Source organism: Cricetulus griseus, chromosome 6 (genome assembly GCF_003668045.3).
Source record: "Cricetulus griseus strain 17A/GY chromosome 6, alternate assembly CriGri-PICRH-1.0, whole genome shotgun sequence".
Classification (NCBI taxonomy): domain Eukaryota; kingdom Metazoa; phylum Chordata; class Mammalia; order Rodentia; family Cricetidae; genus Cricetulus; species Cricetulus griseus.
This window is the reverse complement of record NC_048599.1, coordinates 96,223,562-96,241,545: the sequence shown is the minus strand read 5'-3', so window position 1 is coordinate 96,241,545 and position 17,984 is coordinate 96,223,562. Positions and strand designations below refer to the sequence as shown.

General features: G+C 37.5%; 1 protein-coding gene across 2 annotated transcripts in view; it reads left to right on the top strand.

Annotated features, from left to right (window-relative positions):
- Positions 1–11,359, top strand: part of Ube2e3 (ubiquitin conjugating enzyme E2 E3) — a 61,460-nt gene extending 50,101 nt beyond the window's left edge. For both annotated transcript variants that reach the window (XM_027420086.2, XM_027420087.2), the window contains exons 4-6: positions 4,462–4,594; positions 8,153–8,300; positions 10,723–11,359. In XM_027420086.2, the coding sequence (XP_027275887.1) occupies positions 4,462–4,594; positions 8,153–8,300; positions 10,723–10,820 (379 nt within the window). In that variant the 3' untranslated portion in view covers positions 10,821–11,359. The remainder of the gene's footprint in view (positions 1–4,461; positions 4,595–8,152; positions 8,301–10,722) is intronic.
- The last annotated feature ends 6,625 nt before the right edge of the window (positions 11,360–17,984 follow it).

The window sequence follows — 17,984 nt, the reverse complement described above, 5'->3', positions numbered from 1 at the left end:
AAGAAGCACCTTCTTGCAGTAGTTAAAGACGACAACAGGGTTCCACAAATCGTTAAAAATGTTGAGAATAAATAATTATGGGGTCTCCAACCCCAATTAGTGATCCGCAGTGTAACCTCTGTACCTAAAGCTCAGGGAAAATCACAGAAGGGGGGCATAGAAGTTATAAGAACCAATAGGCCTAGAACACCTGCTGGGAGATTGTATCCCTTAAATGTGACAATGAAAATCCACCCATGAAATCTGAACAGTATAGTCCCTGGGCAGAACTGGCATAATGACAATACCAGTTGACATATGCCAGTGTGGACAGGAGAAATTCCACCTGGCCCTCCTCTAGACAAGAGCTATAGACAGTAAGTGGCTGCTGAAAGAGGGAGAAAGTTTCTTCCAGGAATGGGCTTCTGAATTTCAAGTGGTCATCCTGAATCCATGTACATATGAACAGCAGTAAATGGATCCAGTAGGCTAAATACATACATCTATGTATGAGCATATGTACATATGTTATTAGTAACTGAAGAGGAGGTTATAAATTTGGGAAGAAGAAGTAGGGCACAGGAATTGTTGGATATAGGAAGGCAAAGTGCTAGCTAGAATTACAGGTGGTACCACCATGACTAGCAGATTTCTTTTTTAATGAATATTTAGATTTAGGTTTTATATAATTTTGTACTGCTCTAGATGCTAGTGTTTGTACCTTTAATATTCTTTCAATGCATAAACATTCATTTATCGAATTTTACCTTAATCCCAGGAATGTATGCAACCAACTGGAAGGTTTTTGGTGAACTTCTTGTTTTTATCTTCTTAATTGTCCTTAGAAGATTCATCTAATTTGAGAGTTCTTTCTAATCTCTTCCTTCCTTTCTGTTGTACTCATGCTAAGAGGCTGTGGTAATTGCCTTTGTGGGAATATGTATCACTGTTAGAGTTACTGCTTATTTTAGGAATGTTAATAGTAATCAGTTTCATTTCCAGGGTTATTTATTTTTAAATGAAATTAACCAATTCTGCAGTGTCCTTTAACAACAGATACATATAAATTCTGATATGTTATATATAGGACTTTTTTGAAGTAGTGAGTAGGTGGGATAGCCTTTAATGATGTTCTTTTACTGAACTTGTTTTTCAGGGGTTAGCTACATGATCAGTTAATTATTTTTTCAGTTATGGTAAGACACTGTATATTTCCACATCACTAATGTATTTCTGTGTAATTATGGGCAATGTACAAATTATGTGATTCTAAACATAATTAAGGCCAATTTATAGGTGTGGAGTGCTTGTTTCTTTGGCTATTTATGATTATTACTAAGTTTTACCTGTTTTTAAGATGTAGAAAGATAGTTGAGAACCAGCCACATTCCACATGAAAATGAATGCAAAATTCAAAACTATAAAATAACTATTAAGATAACTAAGTCTGGAGTTGAAGTGCCTTGTTGAAACTTGATTTTTATCATAGTGATATCAAGAACAAATAAAGCTGGAGGTGGTAGCACCTGATTATAATCCTACCACAAAGCCAACGCAAATTGCTGTGGGCTTGAGGCCACAAAACTTGGAAGGATGTTTTTCTATTAAAGGGAACAGTAATAAGATGAAAGCTGGAAGGTTTAGAGAAACAGTTTTGTTTTTTTGTTTTTGTTTTTCTTTTTAAATCACGTTTGGGGAAAATGGCATGGTTGGATTCTTGTGGATGATGTTCTCTGGGATGGAACTAAGACAGTGTACAGCAAAGTGGAAGTTTGTAGACTTCTGCCCTGTGGAAGGGACAGAAACAGAAAGAATGGAGATTAGTCAGGAAAGATACAGGAAATGTTTGGTCATTATCATCCCCCCCCCCTCCACTCAGCTGTGAGGCCTCAGTGGCAGGTCTTCTGCTAGCCTATAAAATGCTTTGAGTTAATGGACTCAGTCCTGAAGCTACCTTTTCCCATTCCTCTTGGTGGATTTGTCCCAGCCTCTCTCTAGTCCAAATGATGCCTTAATGAAAACAAAAATAGACTCCTTGGGCCAGGTGCTTCTGTCACACTTAATGTCCTGCTATCATAGGGTTAAATGAACCCCTTTTCATGTCGTATGAGAGAGAGGGAAAAAAAAAAGCAAACATAGGATCAAGAGTTTAGTTTCCCAGTGGGAATCTCAGCTCTTCTACCCCATAATGGAATTTAAGATGGATTCTTTCCCCCCTCCATCTTGATTTCCTCAAGGGTTGGTAGATTTATCCAAAGCATCATCTTTTCAGTCTGTAATTCTACAGTCCATTAAAATGCATTGACTTCAGCTTGACTTCTGTTCAGTCATCTATAATTTAAGTGTTCTGGGCAATTTGGTTATTTGGAAGTTGGGTCATGTGTATTTGGGTACTTATACAAGTAATATTTGCAAAGCCTGCCAGGAAAGCAGAAGTAGCCACAGTGAAATTAAAGACATGAATAGAAACATTTGAGACTATAGAATAGCTTTTGTTGAGATTTTTGTCTTCTGAAGTTTTCTAGTTTTTCGGTGTCAGTCTTGCAGAGTTAATAACATGTAGTTAAAATGATCCCCCTTTTAATATGGTTGCAGTACTGTTTCACACTTACTATTTAAATAGGACCTCCAGATCACTTCTAAATTGATGGGTAGTTTAAAAGAACAAAAGCATATGCATATTTACATGTATAAAGCCAAGATAATTTGTGGTGTAAAAACCTAGAGGAACATGGGTGGGAGACATGCCTCTGCCATTAAGAAAATATGATGCCTTTACAGAGGATCTGATTCCCAGCACCATATCAGGTGGCCCTAGACTCCAGAGGATCTGAAACTGTCTCCTAGACTCTGTGGGTACCTTTACTCATGTACACATGTCCTTCCTGTTCACACCACCCGCATATACACATGATTAAAGATATGGGTGAAAAAATAGAGGAAAATGGGAATTTGTAAGGTGTGTTTGAAGGATGTTTATAGGCATCATAGAGTTGCATTACTAACAACAAATTTAGTTTAGATTATATTGAACTGTTAGTTTTTATTCCATAAATGATACTGATGTTGAGCACAATGCATTATGTTAATGTGTTCAGCAGAATTCAAGTCTTGATTTCCTAACATTTCTCCTACAAGGACCCAAGGTTCCTGAAGCTAATTCGAGGACTGGAAGAGTAGAGCATCTTTTCATGCCAGAAAGGAAGAATGGACTCTAAAATGTTGCCAGCATGTTAGAAGCTGTTTTGTAGGCCCTCCCACCGGGCTAATATGGGATGATTCAAGCAGTAGTAAATTGTAAAGCATTGAAAAGATTTAGTAATTTAGGAGACCATATCAGTAACATAACATATAAACACATAGGGCAAGACGGGGCTCAAGACAGCTGTTAAATGTGGAGAAAGAACTGGAGTTGAAAAATCATCATTATGCCAATATCATAGTAAATTTCAGAGGACTCCAAATAAATATTAAATCTAGAGGAGAAATTTGAATGAAGAGTAGGCTATTTGCATGGTTGTAATCTGACCAAAGAATACATATCGGTTGCAGGGAAAGATAGTAACTAAGCAGTAGGAAATTTGGAAGGCGTCTTCTATGGCTGAAGTTTAACATCACCAGTGAGGAAAAGGACACCATATCATGTACTTCAAACTGTCATGACCCCCCCAAATAACATACCACTTATTTACTTCTCTGGTTAGGAGTGTATTGTTTGAGTCTCATTATGAGAGAACCACAGACAAACTCAAATGGTCTTGCATATTTATTTGTCAAATAAAAGAAAAATTAAGTAATGATAGGACCCATGTTAAAGGAAAGTTAAGGCATAGAGCTTAAATTGGTGTGGTGAGGTGCACATGGGGGATTATGCCTGCAATTAATAGCACTGCAAATAGGCAGGCAAGAGTATTGGAAGTTCTAGGCCAGCCTGGGGGTTACATAATAAAATCCCATCACAGAATAGATTAAAAGTATAAGACATAAGATTTTCTTGATCCCAATACCTTGTACCTGGGGGAGAATATTAAGTGTATTAGAGTTAGTTTACAGTTTTATCGTACAGATTCTAGATTACTGTGGATGACATAGTTACTGAAATTGTAACTGTTGATTTGTAAATTATTTTTTGGAAGAGCACACGTTAAGTGTTTACATGGAAAGGATAAATGTGTGTGTGTGTGTGTGTGTGTGTAGGGGTAGCAGGAGAAGGAGGGAGAAAAGGAGGCAAATAGCAAAAGTTATGAGGTGTTGGGTAAAGTTATATAGTAGTTGTGTTTTCATTGTAATTTCTGTTTATTTGGAATATTTCAAAATTTATGCATGTGTACTTGAGCACACTTATCTCATTGCTTTAGATTGCTTATTTAATTTAATTCTAATTTTGTATTCATCTTTAGGTGTTAACCTAAATTTTTATAGACATGTATACAGGTATTTATATAGGATGTATATTGACTTTTTTTTATTTCTTTTAAATAGTGCTGGCCCTAAAGGAGATAACATTTATGAATGGAGGTCAACTATACTTGGTCCACCAGGTTCTGTATATGAAGGTGGTGTTTTTTTTCTGGATATCACATTTTCTTCAGATTATCCATTTAAACCACCAAAGGTAAGAACCTAGATATACATTGATTAATTACCCTTCTCCCAAACCCAGGTATTCTAGAATTTACATGTATATTAATGTAATAATTTGCTTTCATTGTTGTTCATGAATTAATATGGAAACTCAGTTATTTTGAAACCAAAATGTTACAGACTTCTGGCTTTTTAAAAATAATTTTATATTCAAAATAGTTAATAGTAAATAAAACTACACATTGATTAAAACATAAATAGAAACTTATGTAAAACTCCCTCTATGAAATAAACCTTATTGATAGCTTTCAGAAATAGGTTAATAATAAGGATTTTGTCTTTATAGATAAGCAAAAACTAGAAAACTGACAAAAGGAAAAACTAATACTTAACACTCTCATTTTTTGCCTTCTGTGAGTGTAGTGTAAAATAGAGTGACAGGCTCACTTTTCCCTTCTTCTTAATTCATTTAACCTGAGTGTTCAGCTTGATAACAAACAGAAAACATGGTACTTACTTGAAGGGCTTTTTCCTCTGACTTCTCATTATAAAGTACTCAAGTAAAAAACCTGGAGCTTAGCCTTTGTAGCTGAGTTTATTAAAGAGGAATCCAGTGTGCCAGGGAGGTTTTCAGGACCATGGCCTCCAACTAGTAAAGTGCTCTGCACCTTTTTTTTCAATTGCATAAATTTTTTTTTTGATGTAATGCATTCCAGTTATGGTTTCCCCTCCCCCAACTCCTCCCAGATCTGTCCTCCTTCCCCATCAACCCAAATCGACCTTTTCTTTCTCTTTCTCCTTGGGACACAAACAGGCACCTAAAACAGTAAAATAAAATTAGATAAACAAATAAAAGAAAAAGCCAAGAAAGTCTCTGATTTTTATGGGATTTCTCTGTGTGAAATGCTTTTCTTTTTAAATCAACTCTTTAAATATATGTAATGATGTATGTATATATGTGTGTATCTTTATCTCATCTATGTGTGTGTCTGTCATCTGTCTATCGGATGTCTGTTTCTGTAAAGACTGGATTTTTAGAAAGTACATTTTCTGGAATGTATTCTCTAACATTTCAACAAAGTCCCACCTAGTGGTGTATACCTCCCTCTATACAGGTACCTTCCCTCCCTCCCTCCCTCCCTTCCTCCCTCCCTCTCTCTCCCTCCCGTCCTCCCTCCCTCATATACTATATCCCCATCACAGTTTCCCCACACTCTACTCCTCCCAGCCCCTCCTCTCTTCTCCTCCATATCCACTTCCTCTCCAGTTTCCTCTTCAGAAAAGAGAAGGCCCCCCAAGAGAAGACAGCCAAACAAGACAAAACAAGATGCAGTGAGAAAAGGTAAAAGCCCTCATATTGAGGCTGAACAAGGCAACCCAACAGAAGGAAAGAGTCTGGAACATGCAAGGGTTAGAGACACATCTATTTCCAGTATTAGGAGCCCCACAAACCACCAAGCTAACAGCTATAACTTATATACAGTCTCTGTGAACCCATATGAACTCTGTTTACTTGATTCAGAGGGCCATGTTCTTCTGGTGTCTGCTGTATCTTCTGACTCCTACAATCTCTCCCCACCCCATGGGATTCCCCGGTCTCCAAGGGAAGGGACCTGATGGAGACCTCTAATTTAGACTCTCTCCATGTATCTGGCTGTAGGTCTCTGCACCTGTTCTCTCTCTGGTGATGTCAGCGGGACACGGCACACAATTATGAGTGTAGCAGAATATAATTCGGAATCATGGCATGTTTTGTTTCTTGTTTTTTGTCTTTTGTCAGTCATGTTTTGTGTAACCCTAAGTTTCTGGGTTATCCAGTCTCTAGTTCCTGACCATCTAGGCATCGAGGGGCATGGACTCCTTCTGGAGTGGGCATTAGTTAAAACAAACATTGTTTGGCCATTTCCACATGTTCTGTGCCACCATTTCCCCAGCACATCTAGCAGGCAGGACAGATTGTATAGCCTGAGGGTTTGGGGGCTGGGTTGGTATCCAGGTTTCTCTTTCTGTAGCCTGCAGAGTATATTCCCACACCAAAAGGGCTGGAAGGTAGAGATGAAGGCTCCATGTAGGTATCAGCTCAACATCTCAACATTCAATGAGTTAATTCAGTTGTTGTCCTAAGCAACCAGGCCTTGCTTTCTCTTTGTGGAAAGTGACCCTCTGTCCTTACACCAGCCTGGGTTATTCAGGGATCTTCACAAGATCCTCTTGGCCAACAGCTCAACTGAATGCAACCCAGTCCCACCACTGCAGACTTGCCTGGCTACAAAGACTCCATATCCTCCATTACTAGTAGTCCTCCAGCTGTCTCTCTCCCCAACCCCCACCCCCCCACACACACACCTACCATCATCCAATCCTGCTACCCTCTCTAACCCCCAGTCTACTTGTAAAATGTATTCTATTTCCCTTCTCAGGGTTGTCCATGCATTGTTCCCTCTATGGCCCTCCTTACTTAACCTTTCTGGTCTATGGATTGTAGCTTGATTTACTTGCCAGCTAATATCCACTTACAAGTAAAATACATACCATATTTGTCTTTCTCGGTCTGGGTTTACCTCACTCAGGATGCTATTTTTCTAGTTGCATCAATTTGCTTGCAAATTTCATGATGTCATTTTTTTTTAACAGCTGAGTAGTATTTCATTGTTTAAATGAACAGCCTTTTTAGACAAGGTGATCCTTTAACCACCTAGATAAATCCAAATTAGACTGTGTTTGAGTATTTTACAGTTTGGCCCATTAGAATCTCAGTCCTAAAAGTTATCTTTAAAAATTCTTCGGGTGTATAGGCCTGCCTTTCTAAGTCAAATCAAGGGTCAGAACTCTCATGTTATGGTGCCACACATTGGATCCTCATGAGAATGATACATATTTAATGTCAGCTTATTACTGACTGCTGAATTTTTATTCTTTGGTTGTTTTCTATATAATAAAACATTAGTAAACTTTATGTCCATTTTTATAAATACTGATCCTTCTACATGCCTAGTTTTTCATATTGGAAATTGGTTTTAACAAACTAGAAAAAATGGGGGAAGAAAGTTAACAGGATTATTTGCATGTGAGGAATTACATTTCCAATTACATTTTTATTAGCAACATTAGTGGAAATGGAAATTGTCTAGCAGCTCTCCCCTCCCCCACAGCCCGCTACCAGATCCGTCCTGTTCTGTTTCCTGAGTACTGGGATTATAGGCATACACTACAGAGACAGGAGGATTGCTGTAAATTTGAAACCAGCCTGGTCTGCATAGCAAGTTCAGGCCAGCCAGAGCTATGTATCTAGAACTCATGTCAAAAACAAAATAACAGCAAAAAACCAAACAACCTTAACAAAACCTAAGCCAAACATAGCTCTTTCGGTACTATACTATAGAGTGTGTGTGTGTGTGTGTGTGTGTGTGTGTGTGTGTGTGTGTATTTTAAACTAAATCAAACAAAACTATTTAACTTTGTTGTTACACCCAACCTAAGATTACCACTGGTTCATTATTTGTTGTGAGCAGCGTCTGTGATGTGTTACTGCTGAAGTGAATTTATGACAGCCCTATTTTCTTCCTGTTTCTACTGTCACCATGTATAGGTTACCTTTCGAACCAGAATCTATCACTGCAACATCAACAGTCAGGGAGTCATCTGCCTGGATATTCTAAAAGACAACTGGAGTCCTGCTTTGACTATTTCAAAGGTTTTGCTCTCAATTTGTTCCCTTTTGACAGACTGCAACCCTGGTAAGCAAATCTTTGTAAATCTACAAATAAGTCTTCCTAATTTAATGTTGGTCAAGAAATATTATAGGAAGTTAGCATAAGATATTTTTGAGCGATAGGCATGGGGTGTGAGTCAGCAGATACTGAGTCTGAGACTGACTTCTTATATAGACTTCTGAGTTAGCTGGGGCTATCTGGTGAGACCCTTTCTCAAAAAAACCAAAGGCAATTCTGAAAAATCAATGTCATTTCAATTAGACAGTGGGCCAAACATTTCTTGATAATCATTTAATTTATTATTGGCATGTAGCAGGCCTCTTTTAGGCCACCAACCAGCTCCCAAATCATGACATGGAGACTTACCATCAGTTATGAATGCTTGGCCTTACTTTAACCCTTATTTTAATCTGTTTCTCTTTATCTGTGTTTTGCCTTGGGCTTTCCTTCCTTCCTTCCTTCCTTCCTTCCTTCCTTCCTTCCTTCCTTCCTTCCTTCCTTCCCCTTCTTTCCTTCCCCTTCCTTCCTTCGTCTTTCCCTGTCCTGTCCTGTCCTATCAGTGCTTCTTGTGTCTGTCTGTCTGGTGGTTGGCTGGCTAGCAGGCCCGGGCATGTCCCTTTCTTTCTTCCTTGCTCCCCCCTCCCCCCAGCCCCTTCCTATCCCTTTAGTGCCTAGTTGTTGGCCATTCAGCTTTTTATTAGACCATTCCAGGTGCCTTATACAAGCAGGTGAAACAGCAACGCAACACATCTTTACATAATTAAACAAATGCAACACAAATGTCACACATCTTTGCAGCCTTCACAAAGGCAGTAGAAACAAATGTAACACATCTTTACATAGCTAAAGTGACATTCTACCCTTTGTGATTATTTTTGTACTGTCAGCTATGGAACCTCTACTTTCTAAACTGTGGGGCTATATAGATGATTTCTGTCAGGCTTGAGCAGTGTCTCCTGATTTCCTTTCCTTCCATGTTGCCATGTGCTTTACTGTACATACCCAATAACTGAGGGTTTCTCTCTTTTTGTATTAAAACTAATTGTATTAAATAGAATGGTAATGGATATTGCATTTACCACTCATAAATCAGCCTAGATTGTTACTGTATAAGCTCAGTTATTAATGTATAATTAATGACTTCTGAAATGCCTCATAAGAAATTGAACAGTGCCAGACTTGTTAGAGTCATGGTTAGATCTAGAGTTTCACATGTTACTACTGTGTAGGTTTAGCTATTAGACTTGAGAGGGTTCAAGGAGGAAGAGAAGAGATAATTAATTGTGCATTAGTTTAAACAGACAATTAGAAATAATCTTAGTGTCCACTAAGAGACTGTAGTGATTAAAGCATGGAACAATTCTTAGCTTACAGGGAGACAGTCTTTAAGGTCTAGTATGTCAAGATATAGGGATCTTGAAAAGATACATTTATTGTTAAGTCCTAGATATAAGGCATATATAGAATATCTGAAAAAAAATAATTTAAAGGTGTTAGTAGCTGTTTGCCAGGGAGAGGATCCTGAATTTTTGGAGTCTAGAAGGGGAAGCTTTTACTGTTATGCGTTGGCTTTATTTGGAACACTTTCTATATGTACCATGTACACATACTTTGCTTACGAAACTTTTTATCTCAGATTCAATTTTTACTTCAAAATTATTTAAAATGAAATGACAGGCAAGTTTTTTAGTGGCTTATGTTTATAATTAGAGACATAACTGTGTGACCATCAGGGAGCATTTCATTCTGAATGGTATACTAGGATGGAAGCTTTATGTAAAACTTATGCTAAGATGCATAACATTACAGAAATGCAACTTATACCACACTTCTATAGTTGAATAAAATGTCAAGAATAACGTGACTGGGATGCTGTATACATGATATCACAACAGAATATTTTAGGTTGCCTAAGCAAGACATGCATAATGACTTCAGTAATTAGCGTGCGTGTGTGTGTGTGTGTGTGTGTGTGTGTGTGTGTGTGTGTGTGTGTGTGTGTATCACAAGTGCCTAAACCAAATGAAGAGTTACAGACAATCAGTTGGCTGCTTAGAAGCAATAATATGTTATTTCTAAAGATTTGACCTAAAATGGGGGAGGGTGTACATATGTGTAACAATGATAATGAAAGAAGAGGTCTTGAATTTGAGTCCATGGTTCAGGGAGAGATGCAAGTAGAAATAATGTATATACAGTAGTCATGTATGATTTACAGTGAAGTTTGAAATATTTGTTAAATAAAATACATCCTTTAAGAAATTATTAATTTACCATTGACTTTCTTAATAGTAAAATATATAGCCAGTTAAATTATTTTCTTTGGAAAAAATCAAAACATTCTGTATTAAAAATGCCACCAAAATATAACTTTTAATGTAATGCCATGTTAGAACTGTACATGGAAAGCACACATGATGTTTTAATGTCATTTTCACTTTTCCAGCGGATCCTCTGGTTGGAAGCATAGCAACTCAGTATTTGACCAACAGAGCAGAACATGACAGGATAGCCAGACAGTGGACCAAGAGATACGCAACATAATTCTCATGATTTGTATGCAGTGTGAAGAAGCAGAAGGCCTCTTCCCACTGTGCTGCGGATCTTTATAGCCTTTACAATACGGACTTCTGTGTATATGTTATACTGATTCTACTCTCTGCCTTTATCCTTTGGAGACTGGGAGATTCCCCCAAAAGGTAAATGCTATCAAGAGTAGAACTTTGTAGCTGTAGAATAGTTATGTTTAAAATGCCTACTTGCAAGTCTTGCTTCTTTGGGATATCAAAATGTATTTTGTGATGTACTAAGGATACTGGTCCTGAAGTCTACCAAATATTATAGTGCATTTTAGCCTAATTCATTATCTGTATGAAGTTATAAAAGTAGCTGTAGATGACTAGGAATTATGTCATTTGTATTAAGCCCAGATCTTTTTCTGAGTATGTGGTTCATGCTGTTGTGAAAATGTTTTACCTTTTACCTTTGTCAGTTTGTAATGAGAGGATTTCCTTTTACCCTTTGTAGCTCAGAGAGCACTGATGTATCATCTCAAACACAATAAACATGCTCCTGAAGGCATAGTTTCTTGTCGTAATGTTGAAAGTCTTGTCAGAAGGTGTGTCTGAGATGATTGTTGATGAAATAAAGATGTGGCTATGAAGATTGATTATTAAGGACTAGTACAAATGAATGAATTATTAAATTGAAAACATTTAAAAATCATAAATGTGTAAGAGTTTTTTCCTTTAAGGAGAGAATATAGTGGGCTTAAATGTGAAGCTGGATTTAAACCATCGTCTTTAAAAAAAAGAAAAAAAAAGACATGAATTCTACATTGATAATGTAGTATTTGAGTTGAAAATGAAGTCCTGGGCTCTGTAGGACTCTCTCCAATGTCTTACAGAACATTTTGTTTCCAAATTGGTGATATCTATTCAAAGTTGGGTAATATTGTCAGATAATTGCTATTCTGTGATTCCTATTCTATGGTGCTTTTCCCTTTAATCCTGATCTTGAATTTTTATGGTGCATTATTGTTACTGTGATATATGGCCAGCAAGTGTAGCCAGAGGCTCAAAGGCCCTGTTTTCCCTGAAGGTACAAGGTGTGTTAGTGTGCAGATGTGGCACTCTCAGTTGAAGACATGCTAAATTGTATGGATTTAGGGGTTAAATTACTTCTCACTGTAATTATTAAGTATGCTATTTAGCTTGTAATTATTAAGCTTTCTTAAGAGAATTGTAAACAATATAATTGTAATATTTTTTTCCCTGTGCCTGGAATAAATTATCTGTGGTCAGTGTCTCTTCTGATCCTCACTATGGTAGTATAGTACCATCATAAAATTTATGGGAATTTATTATTAGTATAAAAGCAAGTATTGCTTTGGGCTGGGGAATGTTTACTCAGTGGTAGAGGCTGTCTTGGTATCCCCAGCTCCACACACACGCGCGCGCGCGCGCGCGCGCGCGCGCATGTACACACACAAACACAAAGACATTTCTTCAGGAGAGTTGCATAGACTACCACTATTAAAATAGGGGACTTCTACTCAAGTATTTGGGCATAGATATCTTAAAGGAGAGGAAAAGTTTTCCTCTCCGTTTTCTATTTCTACACACACACACACACACACACACACACACACACACACCAATTCCCTTTTATAGAGGAACAACGAACAACATGTTAATGTTTAGAAGATTTAGGCTTTATCTTGGAATGACTCTTATTTTAAACAAAAATTTAAAATCCACAATTCAAGTCAGTGTCATGAAAGTAGAGGCCTTACATGAAAATCAAAACAATTTTAATTGACCATGATAAGCTGTAGAAAGGACTTTATCCAACTGCTGAGATTGGTCATTCTACACTCTGAGTAATAAGCTTCTCTTGGTGCTAGAAAGCTTTCATTCTGAATATTAGGGTGTTGTTGCTTTACCATTCCAAGTGTAACCTATAATACGTGTGAGGATGGCTGAGCTACCATGTATCCCATCAGACCTGCAATGTAATGATCACACAGCCTCTGAGGAGCTGGGCAGTGCACAAATTAGTGTCAAATATGCATACCTGCTATAACTATGGCCTGTAAAGGAATTATTTGAGTAATTAAAATTTCTAAAATTAAGTAAAGAATTACTTGAGTAGATCCTTAAGAACCTGTTTTAGTTTTAGACTTATTTCTAATGAATATGAGGTAGTTTATTAATATTTGTTACAGGAACACTTAGAGTAGTTCCCCTTGTTTAAAAACTTGAAAATGAGATAATACTAAAAACCATGTTCTATAACTATCAAAAAGTTTATATTGATAAGCATATCAAGTTATGTTATTTTAATTATCTGGACATGACCTTTTCTTTTGAACTAGAAAATCTTAACTAATTATGGGGATAAAAAAAATTGTAGTTTGACTCATGCTACATTTTCTCTGAAGAACTTTGGAGTTTTGCTCTTTGATTTGTAAAGAACTTGAACCAGTCCACTGGTATTCAATGGTGTTTAAGTAATAGAAGAATGACTGCTATGTGAGCCAGTTTTTGTCCTGAAACTTAAGTTATCATCATGTTAATGCATATATTATAAACACACTGTTAGTTACAGTTTATATTGTGAACTTTGGGTGGATCATTTGAATATAAGCTGAAACATCAATTATTTTTTGTCAGACCTCTTTAAGAAATTAATTCTATAATAATTGCATCATGGTTATAATTCAGTTATTGTTCCTTATTCAGCATAAGTAAATGTACCAGCCTCTTTGTTTTATAGCTAGTCACATGAGTATTTTCAAGCAATACTCCAATAATAATAATTACACTTTAGTGCATATACATTAAAGTGAAATCTCACTAGCTCCTCAGTTTTTCCTTAGGAAGTTTTTTAAAATTTTCAGTGTTTGTCTCCAGTGTGCAATGGAACATTTCTGCACATTAGACTGTTAGTGATTTCAGAATGGTTATAGAATACATTGCTGAGTGGTTTATGTAACTGCGTTACAAATGATAATGAGTGTTAAAGCCCTGCTCACTGTCAGACAGCATCCACCTTGCTAGCCTAGAACAGAGACATGACCCCTCCACAGGCCTGTGCACATCTGTCAAAGGCATATGCGCTTCTGCTCTTATTGCTTCCTTTTCTTTCCTTCCTGACTGAACTCATAAGTAGCTCTCTGTAGGGAATGCCCTGGAACCATCCTCTTCCAGTTTGTCACCTGCTGTGCTTGCAACTGCTTGTGTTTGGACTGGAAGGCCAGAATGAATTTTAAGTAAGAACTTTGAATGTCAACCTACCTAAATACTAAGAAGCTAAATTTGTGTGTTGGTGTGGGAGGGGAGGGGTTAAAGAGCATATGGCCCAGATTTGGGCACAAGGGTAGTTACAGACATCCTTTAGTCTTTGCCATGAAGTATTGGTTAGGTAGCAGAGCACTGGAGCTTAGTCCTGAATGTATTCTAAGATAGAGCAGAGCGTGACAAAATAAATAGCTTGGTGTGTAGGCACGGTGATTACCTTATTCATGGAGGTCTGTCTCATGTGAGTCATTGAAAGGTCTCCTCCAAGTCCCCTCAGTTTATCTCAGATCCACCCCTTTGAACATTTCCGTTGCACTGCTCCCATTTACCTATTTGTCAGTCTGTTTTTCTGAGATACCATCTACAAAAGTATCACAAAGAATAAGCACATATTTATTTTCCATTTCCAGCACCAAGCCAGGTGTCCTCCCTTAAAGTCAAGAACTGTTTTTTATCTTTTTCTTTTTGGAAAAGGCAGGGAGGGGGTGGCCAGGTAGTGGTTAGAAGTTGCATATATGTATAACCCTAATTTACATTGAGAGTTTGTTCTTCAAAGTTTAAGTGCTTGATAATTGATTGGTTATTTAGAGAGTATGAAACATACATAGATGTGTACGTTTTTACATCATTAGGTAGTTTATCACTTTCCTGTCCAGATAGATGTTTCTCCCTAGCAAAAGAAAAACACACCTTTGTTTTAAAGAAAATGTGTTCATTTTCTGCTGAATGAGAAGTTGAACAGATATCTCTGCTGAGATAACAATAAAAACATTGGTATAATGTTCAGTAAATTATTCAATCTATATAATAGTCAATAACTGACATTTTAAAAATATTCTTGGGCTAACAAAATGGCTCAGCAGATAAAAGTGCTTGCCATGCAAGCATGATCACCTTAGTCAGCCCAGAATATATGTTAAAGGCAGAAAGAGAAAATACACTCCATCTCCTGCCCTCCTCTTAGACAGTGTACACACACACACACACACACACACGCACGCACGCACGCACGCACGCACGCACGCACGCACGCACGCACGCACGCACGCAAAAAGAGAGAGACAGAAATATTCTTTAAGATTGCTCTTAATATTCAGTGTCTGTGACTTGTATTTTGGCATCATATATCTTCCTCCCTTGTCTCAATACCTAGCCTGGTATCTAATGTAGATGCTAAGTGGGTGATGATTTTAGCATAGTGGTAAATCTTCAGCTTAAGGCTAACCCACACCAAATGGCATTTGTCTGCATAACAAAGCATGCCTCCCTTAATTCCTCAGTACACTGATTGCAGTGCTTTGTATATGGTAAATGCTGCTTAGATTATTCCTGCTGAAATGTGCCAGGTAATAATGCTTCTTTTTTCAGTGTCTTAGAATGAAGAATGAATCAATCTTAAAATTTTAAAAGTTCATCAGTACACCAGAAACCATTCTTTACAATGACTGTACACAATTTCCCATTATCGTTGGTATTTTCTTAACCCCCTTTTATTGGTAAAAAGAAAAAAGTCACAAAGAAGCATATGTAGACTTGTGTACTGTGTGCCAGTATTTTGATTAGTGGATTATACAAGTGGTGTTTCTTGGGTTATACATAGCCTACTTGAAGTGTATTCTAATATTTTCAGTGATGAAGGGCTATCTATCCCCACACTTCTCAGAGTACATTCCCCTTGTGGAGACTCAAGACTGTGCCAGTATTTTAGGAAAGTAGGGAAATGAAAAAGATGGTCTTTGAGGGGATTATTTTAACAAAAAATGCTTTCAGGAAAAGAGCTACATAGAAGTATATATAATATGCTGTATTGTATGTAGTAGGGAGTTGTACTTGAATGTTGAAACTCGTGAGATTTCCTCAAACAGTCTACAGAAAAGGGAAATGGAATAACATGCAGATCAAAAGACTGTTTTTACTCTGTTGCTCAGTATTCCTTCTCATAAGTCTAATTGGAAAGTGACCTTCTAATTCCAGTATTTAAATCAGTGTGACAGGGATGGAAGAAACCCCTCTGAGAAGTTCGTGGTTGAACAGTGCTGGCATCAGAAGCCTGATAGTCAAGAACCCAAGGGAAGTGTAGCATTTTCTAGTGAGTGGAGTTTGGGAGACTTCTATCCAGCTTCATGTTATTATCTTTGAAATGATGAAAAGTAATGTTTTTGTAGAGTATAACGGGCTAAGGGGAGACAACAGTGATCTACTGGTTCTTTTTATCTGCTTCCTTTATCACTGTTAGTGGAACACTAGCCTTCTGAATTTGTCCTGACCCAACAGTGAAGGTTACAATATATCTATATCCAAACACAGTGGTCAAGGTTATGATATATATGAGAAAGCTTTCTATAGGTTTTTAAATGGCACATTTGAAAATCATATTCTACTTGTGTTTGTATATCATCTCCATTAATGAGACTTCCAGAAATAATGTATCCAATTTATTTTACTGTCAATATGTTAGTATTTATTTACTTTGGCAAATTAATATTGTCCTGGATGCTTAGTAATAGCAGAAACTAGAGTTCAAAAAATAAAAAATAAAAAAATTCCAATCCTTAAATACTTTAAAACACAGGGAGTCCTAAAGAAAAGTTGTTTGTTAAATCTTAAGTAGTATGTAGCAAACTGAAGCAGGAGAAGGAAATAAGTGGTGTTGGGAGGGAGAAGGGAAGTCGGTATTCATTAGGAAGCAGGTAGCATCCTGTATCATGGTTCCAAGTCTTCAAAGACATGGAGATAGGGATTTCCAGATCCTTGTTCATCCTACTTAAGATTGTATGTTATCTTCATTCTCCCAATAAACCTGCTCCTTTAGAAACCCAGCAGCTGAGTTGAGGGTAGCCAGGAAAGACATGTGCAGAGGATAAGCTGGATATGTGTATATATACCAGAGGGAATGGCAGGAAAAGACTCCATTGTAGGAGAGCACTTATTAAAGAAGAGTAAATGTGTGAGACTGGAGTAGGGTGAGCACTATAGGAAGCTAGGTCAAGATGAGGTAAATGGAATGATTTGGGGGTCTTGCATGAGCTTTGGCTATCATAAATGAGAAGCTCTTTGAGGATGCTTTAACCCCAAAGGTATAGGACATGACAGGGTTTGTTGGGTTCTCTGATTGCTGTTAGGAAAGAAAAAGGACTGAGTGAGAGAGTGGGATGTAGATAAGCAAGATAGACGATGTGTAGGGAAATTTGAGAACAGGGTGATGACTTAGGAGACTAATACAATAGTCTAGATAAATAATATCAGTGGCCTTGACCTGGGTGACAGTATCATTCATAAGACATGCCTGTGCCTGGATTAAAGATAGGGTTAACAATATTTGATAAAGTTTGCCTGGGACTTGAGCAGACCAGAAGGATATATTTGTGAGGGAGTCGGGAGGGAACAGGGTCAGGAGGAAAGCTAAGAGGTTTGAAGTGCCTGACTCAACACTGCAGTGGGTGTTTCCAGACAGTAGATGTGCAAATCTGTGTTGCAGTGGGGTCTGAACTAGGCATGTGCTTTTATGAAGATGCAGCATTCACCCTATGAAAAGGCCCAAGCTTAGCTACCAAGTTAGTGCTGCTAGGGCTCAATTCTACATCACAAAGAGTCCCTGAAGAGGAACCCAGGAGAGTGGAAGTAACTGGAAAGGAAGTGAGGAGTTTTAGGGAAGTCAGAATGGACTCCTTGCATCAGATGGCATTCAGGAATTAAGTAAAACTCAAATGGTCATTTTCATTAGCTACCTAGGGGATGCTTTACATTGATGACTTTCAGATGTATGGTTTTGTTCAAAGGCTGTGATTAGGTCCAAGCTTGATTGTAGAAGGCACCAAAGGAGAAAAAGAAAAACAGTTTGCTGTAGTTTTTCATGTATAAGCTCATGTAAATGTTTTTTTTTTCTGAACTTAAACAGGCTATGCCT